This window comes from Ylistrum balloti, unplaced genomic scaffold (genome assembly GCF_031769215.1).
Source record: "Ylistrum balloti isolate Yb309-2 unplaced genomic scaffold, AGI_CSIRO_Ybal_v1 Utg369646, whole genome shotgun sequence".
Classification (NCBI taxonomy): Eukaryota; Metazoa; Mollusca; class Bivalvia; order Pectinida; family Pectinidae; genus Ylistrum; species Ylistrum balloti.
In genome coordinates, this window is record NW_026781904.1 from 845346 (window position 1) to 859159 (window position 13814).

General features: G+C 32.2%; 1 protein-coding gene across 1 annotated transcript; it reads left to right on the top strand.

The window, feature by feature from the left end:
• Positions 1-881: 881 nt before the first annotated feature.
• Positions 882-12488, top strand: LOC132555163 (uncharacterized). The gene is made up of 5 exons (XM_060219514.1): positions 882-950; positions 1038-1089; positions 4619-4752; positions 10545-10758; positions 11309-12488. Exons 1-5 carry the CDS (start codon positions 882-884, stop codon positions 12454-12456), a joined length of 1617 nt encoding a protein of 538 aa, XP_060075497.1. The 3' UTR covers positions 12457-12488.
• Positions 12489-13814: the final 1326 nt, after the last annotated feature.

The window sequence follows — 13814 nt, forward strand, 5'->3', positions numbered from 1 at the left end:
TATTAGGGTCTATTTCAAGTAACAAATTAGCAGGAATCTCAACCTTGCACCTCGAGTACAGGTAGCTATACTTCAACAACTGTATCCTCTAACAACAAGTGAAGTCAATATTAGGGGATGGCCGAACAAGCTTGGTCTAGAGTAGGATAAAAGGGGGTAATCTTTAGGTTAGAAGTACTAGTATGAGTATATGAACTCTGTATGTTGATGAGATGTTGGGTTTGTACATGTAACATTATTATTATTCAACATGTAATAAGCATGGCTATTACCAACAAGTACATGTGTTTACGCCTACTGTGTTACAGTGACTGTAGGATCAAAATGTAACATAGCTGGATATGCTGGGCTGAAATGACGCACAGTATGATGATACAGTGTACAACGCAATGAAAAGTCAGAATAAAGAGGAATTTTCTGAGTAAGTTATCATCAGTTACACGGAATCCATCTGGTTACACGTTTACTATTACAACGAAACATAAGCACCATCAGAATAATGAAAAAATTATAAAATTGGTCCTGACAATACTGAATACAAACAAGTTACCCGAGTCTCCAATATCACACCCACACATCATAATACTGAGATAAACGGTATCTAAACAAACAAACTGGATTTACTATAAATAACTTTTTTTAGAAACCTTGGTATCTTAGGACGTGTCAGTGTTTATTAGACCTTATTATATGAAATTTATCAAAGCGTGTTATTTAAAATACCTGTCAAGGTAATTTAACTTTATACCGACGTATGCAATGCAATTGACGCATAGGCGTGACTACACATATGTATCTCCCACACTCTGTGAGTGTGTGTTTGTGAATGTAGATATATATATAAAGAGAGAATTACTAGTCAGCACGGAACACTAAAGGTAATGGTACGCAGAGAGATGGACAACCTGTCGACAGCCGTTGTTTCTCTTACAATATTGTGTTTGGTACATGTAAGTATGGTGACACTACCAAATCAAGAACACACTAAAATGTAAAATTTCGAGAACACAATAGATAATTATTGTTTTCCTTTTCAGGTCGTTTCTGTTATTGGATTCTCATCGGAGGACGAAACAAGATCATTGTTAGGTAAGTCTGATTTTTTTTAACAAAAAATTGTCAAAGTATACCACAATAATGTTTACTATAAATAACAACACGTGCAACAGACCTAAACAAACAGTTAGAATATTGATTTCGTTGTAAAGATTGGTGAATCGAGGACGAGACTGTTTTTAAGGCCAAGAATTAAAACAAAATTAACCAACCGTTTATTGAGGTTACGAAGATGACAAGACGACAGATTTGTAAATAAGGTCGACACTTAAAGAAAAATATATGAATAGATAACGATAGTTTGATATAACTCAAAGTTCATCGATGCGTTTACAGACTTCTTGTCACAGAGTAAGACGTGTTTTAACAACAGCTGGAGACTTTTATGTTGCTGTTGGAATACGGGCCTGAGTGAAAACATCAACAACATCACTATTGCCATAAATAAAATGTGAATCACAGTGTTGATAAACGAATCACAATACCTACATAAAATATAGGCTAAAAGAGTTTACATTACATTCCCGGGTTGTAAAAAATCATTAAACTCGCTTATACACATACTGTAAAAGTCAGTAATTTTTGTGGGTGACGCATTTCCTTTGAATTCAGTGGAACTCTTAATCCACGAATTTATATGTTCACGAAATGATAAACGATAAAATTTGACATGGATTAACTGATTTTCAGGAGTAGGATTTATCAATGGCATCAACAGTCAACGAAGACGTTTATTTTGAAGGAAAAAATAAACGAATTTTAAGCCTCTCGAAAGTAGCATTCCATTTCGTTTCATTGCTATTTCGTTTTCGATCATTTAACGCAGTTTAAAGATATAGCTGGAAATTACTGGGTATTTGCAAAAAGGTTCATATTTCTTTGACCAGGTATTAAGTTTGTATTTATGTTATTAATCCTCAAAATCTTATTTGTTGATATTACGGTAAATAACATAAAAATAAACAGCCCTTAAGTCGTGTTAGCTTTATGTCAACAGAATAAAATGAGAGTAAAAGTTTTAGACATTTACCGCACAAATGCAGGCTTTTTAAAAAATATATACTTAAGCTGTACAGGTCAGATTGTATCTTATTTTCTGTAGCTGCAGCGAATTGTATCTACATTGGGTAAGTACATATTGCGCGCACCAAGTTAAATATGTACTTACCCCAATGTAAATACAATTCGATACAGCTACAGAAAATAAGAAACAATCCTTATATTTACACTTGCCCACTTTGAAATTAAAAATAAAAATAAAAACAAAACCATCTTATACACATTGTTCGCACAGCCGCCCGCTTTACAGAACAGCCAAGTAAATCCAAAAACACTAGGTGGCGCTGCCGTGGACCTGTACAGTAAACAAAATAGTTCTCAAAGATAAGAGTACAATCAACATGTTTTATAATATTTATTTAAATATTTAGACATCCTCTTTTAGTTTTAAGAATCAATAGTTCATAATTTACACAATATTCCTTTCTCATAGTACACAATGTCATTATTTAACACCGCGCAGGTATATATCTATAAATACGTGATGAGGCCGCCCGATCAGCTGATCGAAAGAGCGGGAAAACGATTAACATGACACGCCATTTTTTCCACGTTGATAATGCTAGTGAGTGTTGTTGAATGTGAACGTGCGTCCATGGAAGAATTAATTAGATAAAAGTTCTGATGACATGTTTGACTGAAAGGCTGCAGCAGAATAATTCATACTGAGGTTAGGTTGTGTATTTTCTGAGGGCATCGGTACAACCTGGCGACATTCGGTTGGGACATTACAAATAGCACGTGCTTTTACAGGTTTTACAACATTTTTACCGGCCGCGATCTCGGAGAGTGAGATGGACATACTTTTCTTTTAATGCCATATGTTTTAAAGTTATTTTTGTAAGGATTGACATTTTCCTTTACTTTTCCGAACGACATAAACTATAATCTCGTTTTGTAGCGTTCGCAACTTGGACAAGTAGTTCTTACATTTTATTTGATATCTATGCGCAAGCCTAATCACCGTACGTAAATATCGAAAATTATTAACATTGGGTTGGGCTTTCTTCATCTAGAGAGATTGCAGCGCAAATGTAAACATTTCTATTTGTGGTCAACATTCCAAAACAACGCTAAGATTTACAAGAGGTATAATTATAGAAATATGATTAAGCAGGGAATGTGTATATATCTGTAGAAGTGGGTTGTAATTCTCAAAGCTATATACTATTTCAGCAGCTGAATAATTACCCACAACCCACCTTTAGTAACAACTGCACAATGATATGACTGACTAATTCTAATTCCACATTCCGTTCGGTATCCGAAGTGGCGGGGATAATGGGAATAGATTTGTTCTAAATTAACATCTGTCCGTAAAGCAATAAAGTATATCAACTAATAAAGATAAGCACAAAAATACTGCACTCAGACACACTGTTGTTTTATGGTACAAATAATGAAGAGATGGTCATAATCAACGAGATTAACTTCATTGGCCTTCCTATACGTGCCCTTTAGCATGAAATAAAAACTAGGCTAATTCAGCAACACTCCGTTGTATGACTCATGTCACGTGAATAAAGGTTTTTATTGGTCTGTTTTTTCCAGGAGTTAAAATTACCCTTATCGTTTTATTGTACAATTTGATACGACTGTTATACGGATTCATATTGGAACGTTACCAAGAGATTTATTTATGGAAAAAAAAATCAGATTTTACATCACAAAAGGAAAAACAGTTCAAGAAGTAAATTTTGATTATGTTGAAGTTCTGCAGTACCAGTTGCCACTAATCGGCATCATTGTCGTTAGAATATTGATGTTCTACAATATGTTACATTTAGAGTAAATTAACTGTAAAATGGAATAATTCTCATCAATATAACGTCACAGCAAGCTGTTTTGAACATATACCTTTAGGGTAATTTATACACGTATATTACGTAATGAACCGAAAACATTTATACATTATGAAGTACGAGTTTCGTCTTAATTTGTCAGGGGGATGAATATTGTTTCACCATAAAACGCCAAACAGATAGAAACAACAAGTAAATACCGAAACGTTGTTACAATTGTTGAAACGAGAGTAAAACATAAACGTCAGAGAGAAAAACCTTTGTAAAGTACAATAATCACCAGAATAGGTGTTCCGGAAGGGAAAACAAATTCTACTAAACCATTATTTGAATCTTTGGCAGTCGAAAAATGTAATATGACGTACTCCAACATTATTGACAACAATAAACCACCTGGCGTATTCATAAGAAGGAAATGAGATATTTTACAGGAAGATTACGGTATCGAACACACAAATGATTTTGTAGTCTTTATCATCCACCATCTCTCGAATCTCTTTGTTGTAAGTTTGAAATTAGATATTGTCACAGACGGTTAGCATGTCAAACGGACGGAAAAAGAACCTTGGAATTTTAACTTAAATTTTAAATTGAAGGAAAACTAGGTGGCAGATAGAATGACAACTTGACAATATATCTTTTGACAGGTTTTTAGGTTACAGTCAATACGTCAGTATCTTATGTTGTTTTTCTTTCTACAGAACAATACAATGTGGTAGACGAAACATTACTATCAACTCCTTTCCCGAAAATTCAAGGCCCGAAATCTAAACAGGACCGAATAGCAATCATTGGTGCTGGACCCGCTGGGATCCACATGGCTTATAAACTAAAGGTTGGCTTAAATAAACATTTGTCATACGAACATAGACACTCACTAGATAATGAACATAGGGACATACATTAGATAACTGAACATAAGGACATACATTAGACAACTGAACATAAAGACATGCATTAGATAACTGAACATAAAGACATGTATTAGATAACTGAACATAAGGACATACATTAGATATTGAACATAAAGACATACATTAGACAACTGAACATAAAGACATGTATTAGATAACTGAACATAAAGACATGTATTAGATAACTGAACATAAAGACATGTATTAGATAACTGAACATAAAGACATACATTAGATAACTGAACATAAAGACATGTATTAGATAACTGAACATAAAGACATGTATTAGATAACTGAACATAAAGACATACATTAGACAACTGAACATAAAGACATACATTAGATAACTGAACATAAGGACATACATTAGATAACAGAACATAAAGACATACATTAGATAACTGAACATAAGGACATACATTAGATAACTGAACATAGGGACATACATTAGATAACTGAACATAAGGACATACATTAGATAACTGAACATAAAGACATGTATTAGATAACTGAACATAAAGACATACATTAGATAACAGAACATAAAGACATACATTAGATAACTGAACATAAAGACATGTATTAGATAACTGAACATAAAGACATGTATTAGATAACTGAACACAAGGACATACATTAGATAACTGAACATAGGGACATACATTAGATAACTGAACATAAAGACATGTATTAGATAACTGAACATAGGGACATACATTAGATAACTGAACATAAAGACATGCACTAGATAACTGAACATAAGGACATGCATTAGATAACTGAACATAAAGACATGTATTAGATAACTGAACATAAGGACATGTATTAGATAACTGAACATAAAGACATACATTAGATAACTGAACATAGGGACATACATTAGATAACTGAACATAAAGACATGTATTAGATAACTGAACATAGGGACATACATTAGATAACTGAACATAAAGACATGCACTAGATAACTGAACATAGGGACATACATTAGATAACAGAACATAAAGACATACATTAGATAACTGAACATAAGGACATACATTAGATAACTGAACATAGGGACATACATTAGATAACTGAACATAAAGACATGTATTAGATAACTGAACATAAAGACATGTATTAGATAACTGAACATAAAGACATACATTAGATAACTGAACATAAAGACATACATTAGATAACTGAACATAAAGACATACATTAGATAACTGAACATAAAGACATGTATTAGATAACTGAACATAAAGACATACATTAGATAACTGAACATAAAGACATACATTAGATAACTGAACATAAAGACATGTATTAGATAACTGAACATAAAGACATGTATTAGATAACTGAACATAAAGACATGTATTAGATAACTGAACATAAAGACATGTATTAGATAACTGAACATAAAGACATACATTAGATAACTGAACATAAAGACATACATTAGATAACTGAACATAAAGACATACATTAGATAACTGAACATAAAGACATACATTAGATAACTGAACATAAGGACATACATTAGATAACTGAACATAAAGACATACATTAGATAACTGAACATAAAGACATACATTAGATAACTGAACATAAAGACATGTATTAGATTAGATAACTGAACATAAAGACATACATTAGATAACAGAACATAAAGACATACATTAGATAACTGAACATAAAGACATGTATTAGATAACTGAACATAAAGACATGTATTAGATAACTGAACACAAGGACATGTATTAGATAACTGAACATAAAGACATGTATTAGATAACATAAAGAACATAAAGACATGTATTAGATAACTGAACATAAAGACATGTATTAGATAACTGAACATAAAGACATGTATTAGATAACTGAACATAAAGACATACATTAGATAACTGAACATAAGGACATGTTTAGATAACTGAACATAAAGACATGTATTAGATAACTGAACATAAAGACATACATTAGATAACTAACATAAAGACAACATTAGATAACTGAACATAAAGACATGTATTAGATAACTGAACACAAGGACATGTATTAGATAACTGAACATAAAGACATGTATTAGATAACTGAACATAAAGATAACTGAACATAAAGACATACACTAGATAACTGAACATAAAGACATACATTAGATAACTGAACATAAGGACATGTATTAGATAACTGAACATAAAGACATACATTAGATAACTGAACATAAGGACATGTATTAGATAACTGAACATAAAGACATACATTAGAACATAACTGATAACTGAACATAAAGACATAAGATAACTGACATAAAGTACATTAGATAACTGAACATAAAGACATGTATTAGATAACATGAACATAAAGACATGTATTAGATAACTGAACATAAAGACATGCATTAGATAACTGAACATGTATTAGATAACTGAACATAAAGACATGTATTAGATAACTGAACATAAAGACATGTATTAGATAACTGAACATAGATAACTGAACATAAGGACATGCATTAGATAACTGAACATAAAGACAAATTAGATAATGAACATAAGGACACATTAGATAACTGACACATAGATAACTGAACATAAAGACATACATTAGATAACTGAACATAAAGACATGTATTAGATAACTGAACATAAAGACATTAGATAACTGAACAACATAAGGAACATAAAGATAACATACATTAGATAACTGATAGATAACTGAACAACATTAGATAACTGAACATAAAGACATACATTAGATAACTGAACATAAGGACATGTATTAGATAACTGAACATAAAGACATGTATTAGATAACTGAACACATAAAGACATATTAGATAACTGAACATAAAGACATGTATTAGATAACTGAACATAAAGACATGTATTAGATAACTGAACATAAAGACATGTATTAGATAACTGAACTTAATGACATGTATTAGATAACTGAACATAAAGTAGATAACTGAACATAAAGACATGTATTAGATAACTGAACATAAAGACATGTATTAGATAACTGAACATAAAGACATATATTAGATAACTGAACATAAGGACATGTATTAGATAACTGAACATAAAGACATGTATTAGATAACTGAACATAAAGACATGTATTAGATAACTGAACATAAAGACATGTATTAGATAACTGAACATAAAGACATGTATTAGATAACTGAACATAGATAACTGAACATAAAGACATGTATTAGATAACTGAACACAAGGACATGTATTAGATAACTGAACATAAAGACATACATTAGATAACTGAACATAAAGACATGAACATAAAGACATTAGATAACTGAACATAAGGACATGTATTAGATAACTGAACATAAAGACATACATTAGATAACTGAACATAAAGACATACATTAGATAACTGAACATAAGGACATGTATTAGATAACTGAACATAAAGACATGTATTAGATAACTGAACATAAAGACATACACTAGATAACTGACATGTATTAGATAACTGAACATAAGGACATTTATTAGATAACTGAACATAAAGACATGTATTAGATAACTGAACATAAAGACATACACTAGATAACTGAACATAAAGACATGTATTAGATAACTGAACATAAGGACATGTATTAGATAACTGAACATAAAGACATACATTAGATAACTGAACATAAAGACATGTATTAGATAACTGAACATAAAGACATGTATTAGATAACTGAACATAAGGACATGTATTAGATAACTGAACATAAAGACATGTATTAGATAACTGAACATAAAGACATACATTAGATAACTGAACATAAAGACATACATTAGATAACTGAACATAAAGACATGTATTAGATAACTGAACATAAGGACATGTATTAGATAACTGAACATAAGGACATACACTAGATAACTGAACATAAAGACATGTATTAGATAACAGAACATAAAGACATGCACTAGATAACTAAACATAGGGACATACATTAGATAACTGAACATAAAGACATGTATTAGATAACTGAACATAAAGACATGTATTAGATAACTGAACATAAGGACATGCATTAGATAACTGAACATAAGGACATGCATTAGATAACTGAACATAAAGACATGTATTAGATAACTGAACATAAGGACATGCATTAGATAACAGAACATAAAGACATGCACTAAATAACTAAACATAGGGACATATATTAGATAACTGAACATATTCCCAATTCCGGCTTTACACATTGATGTTTCCTTTGTTATTTTCAACGACATTTTTTGTACGTGAATAGCCACAGTTTCCAAATGGTTACACTGACAATAGACATCATCGCTAGTGCGATTTCTGTAATGCTGAATGGTTTTGTATTTTTATGACACAATTAGAAGTATGCCTAGAGTAATTATATACCTAAGTCATTAGTTTCCGTTCTGTGTTGTGACCACATAAATAATTAGTGTTAATAACGAATGATTCAGCTGTTGATAAAAACAACAGCACGTTGTACATTTCTGTTATTCATTATAAAAAATTGTACAATATGAATTCTTGTATTCCGCGAACATTTTACCATGAATGGCATACATGACATATAGGACAGATGAAAAATCATGTGACTGATATTTATGTTTTTATCATTTTACGCGCAGACGCAAACAAAAATATAAGAAAGAGGACTACCTAGTTTTATAATAGTAATAAAGGTATCAGCTTTCCCTAATAAACCTGTATGTCATTGTAAATTTATTTCATTCGAATAGTGGCAACGTTCAGAATATACACAAACACTTTACATTCATGTAGGATATTCATTCTTATGACAAGTTTTTCTATCAATATCACGACAATCTATTTTTCTGGAGTATATACATTTATATACAATACACGAAAATTAATAGTGTGTAAAGTCTGAGCATACGTGAGACAAAATTGATATTACCGTCAACCACATACAGGTTAGAGATAAAGAAAACTGCATACATACAACTACATAATTGATCGTCCCAGCATTGTAACATTAACATATTAGACTAGCTTTTCCACATCCCGAGTGCTTCAACGCGACATCACATTTTTCATTACCTTTTGGTTATAGCCCTCCAAACATTGATATTGTTTTTTTTTTTCGTTTTCTGTAATAATATCGCCTCCTAGGCTTCAAAATTTAGGCCCTTAGCATCACTGACGAGACCTAGAAGGACGAAACATCTATATGATGCAGTTTAATTTATTGTTTGAATCCATTGTATCTAACTCTAAATCATAAAAATGTGCTGCTCACTTGCGTGTCTTTTGCATAAACGTTTATATAATTTAACAATTATTTAACATAAATTAGAAATAAGGATTTTTTTCTTGCGTGGAATGAGATAAATCATTAAACAAATTATACTAGTGTAAGAAAGAGATATGTTTGATTTTTTCCAAATTATTGATAAGTGAAAGAAATGGAGAAAAGTAACACAGGTCATGTATTTTATCTTTAACCTGTAAAACTGACATAGTTTGTAACTGATCGGCAAACAGGTTAGGTTAATATATTCCAATTAGCGTAGAGTTTCAACCGACAAAACATGTTTGTACAAACTCACTGACAGAGACAAACAAAACAATGACATAATGCATAATCTAAATCCGAATCGATCAGCAAGTGGTTTGCTTGGACGCCATTAATAATTTGTATGTGCTTGATTATATACATAGACTGTATATATGTACCTTTCTATGATGTTGACAGGTAGCTGGTTATACAAACATAACTGTGTTTGAGAAGTCAAACTATATTGGTGGGAAGTCAAGAACAATTTATCATCGTCAAGTGCCTCATGAAATGGGTACAGTTTACACTCAGCCAGATTATACAGAAATTTACAGATTGGTAAACGAATTCGACGCAGGGCATCTCCTACCAATGCCGAGTCCAACAATTTGGGTCAATAAACAACAACCAGGTAGGGTATCAACTATTTACCAAATAAGGTATCAGTTATTTATTAGGTAGGATATCATTTAATTCCAAAAAGATTTAACCTTTGACATCTTGTGACTCATCTAGTAGTAGTCCTTCTTCGGTGTAATGTAGAGCCTTAACCTATGACCTTTGATGAATATAGTGCCATAACATATGACCTTTGGTGACATAGAGACGTAACCTATGACCTTTGCTTGGTGACATATAGAGAAATTATCTTTTGTTGACATATACAAACTTAACGTAACATTCGGTGGCATAGAGAATTAACCTTTGACATTTTGTTACATATGGAGCCCATTTACCTTTGACCTTTGGCGACACATGCAGCCTTGTAATTTGATTCTTCGAGACATTTAGAGCCTTAACTTTTGTATTTTGGTGAATTACTCAGTTCTGACCTTTGACCCCTCATATAAACAAACACGTAAATAAACATTGTTTATTAATTTGTAAAGTGCATTTGAAATATATTGTTTTATTAAAAAAAACAAAAGTATGTTCATTCATAAAGATGATTTTTATTACAGTTCCAATGACAAATTTACAGAACATTCTACGAGTTTTGGTTGAGCTTCATCCACATATCACTAATACAACAGAAGCCATGAGCATTCTACAACAAGCCATCGGTAAATATATAGGACTTCACACTAAAATGTTTGGAAATTATGAAGGGGAATTGATGCCCAGGCCTATTAAAGCCATAATGTCCCAAGTTAACATGACATTTCTTGAGTTTCTAAAGATTCATGATATAGAAGTGTTGAAAGCAACATTCATGAGTGCTCTGACAGCTCAAGGATATGGACACGTAGACGAAATTTCAACTTTGTACGGAATGATGTGGATGACACCTAGGCTCCTGGCTGAAATATCCAAACCGCCATTACCGGAAGTAAAAAGCGTCGTCAAAATCTTAAGCAAAGGATTTCAATTTCTGTGGGCTGAAATTGCAAGACAATCTAATATCAATGTCAGATTGTCGAGCGATGTTAAAAAGATTTTTCGCTTAAAACCTAGCAACAAGTTCCGCGTTATGTATCAGAGATGTCGGAGATGGCGCAGAGAAACATTTGATTTTCTGATCATCAGTCCGACGATGAAATTTATGTCAGATGTCATTACATTTGAACCACATGTCCAGGAGATGTTTAGTAGGACATTTAATTACTACTATACGACAACATTGGTAGATACTAATTACGGATTAAACAGGGGGTTGACTCCCCAGGATTACTACGCTTACAACATTAACAATAAAGAAGAAAGTTCTATCTGGGTTCACCGAGATTCCTACTCCTCTCTTAATTACATTACAGGAGAAAATTACACACGAGGAGAGTTTCCGGACGGTCCGGACAACAAATACGTCCAATCGTCCGTATATTATCAATTCTCAAAACAAAATCCAGACAGGACAACACTTACCAAAAAATTGAAAGATCATATAATGAATGTAGAACAAGCAACCATTGAGAATGTAATAAGCAGAAAAACTTGGAACTACTTTCCTAGGTATTCCGTCTCCGACATGGCATCTGGGATATTATGGGATATATTTGATATCCAGGGAGAACATAATATGTGGTATATTGGGTCATCTGTGAGCTTTGAGTCGGTTAAAAGTGTTGTAGAGTATAATAATCTATTACTCAGGCAGTTTTGTGGTATTTGAACGTAAAAAACCCTATTCAATGAAAAAACTATCGTCCCTAATGTAAAATGTATTTGAGAATATAAGTTACATTTATTGAAATATATTCCTTGCCATTTTTATTTAATAACTTATTTGATTGTTTGTGTATGAGAGAGAGAAAGGAGGGAGAGAGAGAGAGAGAGAGAGAGAGAGAGAGAGAGAGAGAGAGAGAGAGAGAGAGAGAGAGAGAGAGAGAGAGAGAGAGAGAGAGAGAGAGAGAGAGAGAGAGAGAGAGAGAGAGAGAGAGAGAGAGAGAGAGAGAGAGAGAGAGAGAGAGGGAGAGAGAGAGAGGGGGGGAGAGAGAGAGAGAGAGAGAGAGGGAGGGAGGGAGGGAGAGAGAGAGGGGAGGGAGAGAGAGAGAGAGAGAGAGAGAGAGAGAGAGAACGTGTGTGTGTGTGTGTGTGTGTGTGTGTGTGTGTGTGAGAGAGAGAGAGAGAGAGAGAGAGAGAGAGAGAGAGAGAGAGAGAGAGAGAGAGAGAGGGGTATGGGGGTCTATTTATGCTATTTTATGTAAATATTCATTAAAACTTCTCTTCCTTAGGTTTTAACGGTATATGACCAAGTGCCATTCAAGCTTCCCTTCTAATGTTTTTTTTCATCAAGAATTAGAGCTGTATGGCATGTTTATTGTATAACTTTCAAGTTTTTTTTTTCTTAACGAATTTATTTCTTGAGAAGTTCATTTCGTTTATTTCATTACAATATATACTGATAACAAAGGGTGTGTTGTATTGATGTTGCAATTTGAAAACTGATTTGTCCACAAACGATTTCGGAGGCTAGAACATTGATATAAGGTATCCTATTTATGTTTCGGTTGAAATTTGAGTTTATTTCTAGGTGTTATTGTATCATATCTTATATTATTCAAATTCGGGATTTTACTTGTTTTGTTTTTATTTTACATTTTTATGTTTGTTGCTTTCTAGGAGGGCGAGAAAATATGTGTTAGTAATTTTTTGACCGATTAAATTGATGAATAATTGATACATGTTTTAGATTTATTTCAATATCGAACTGGGACCACATTCTCAATATTTGTGTACTTTTAATCTACTATATAATATAATATATACGAATATGTTGTGTTAGGTATTAAAAGATACATGTGTAGGTGTATATATGTATTTATTATTTATTGACAAGGAGACACATGACATTAACAACCAATTATTCAATGTTTTATTATAGAATAATATGTATGTAAATTAAAAACCCAAATATAACATTATAACAAAATGACGGCGAGTAGTTGTTTTTTTTTTCAAACATGGACGCCGATGAGGAGAGATAGTTGTTCACTTATTCGGCGTCAGAAATTGTGTTGGGTCACATAG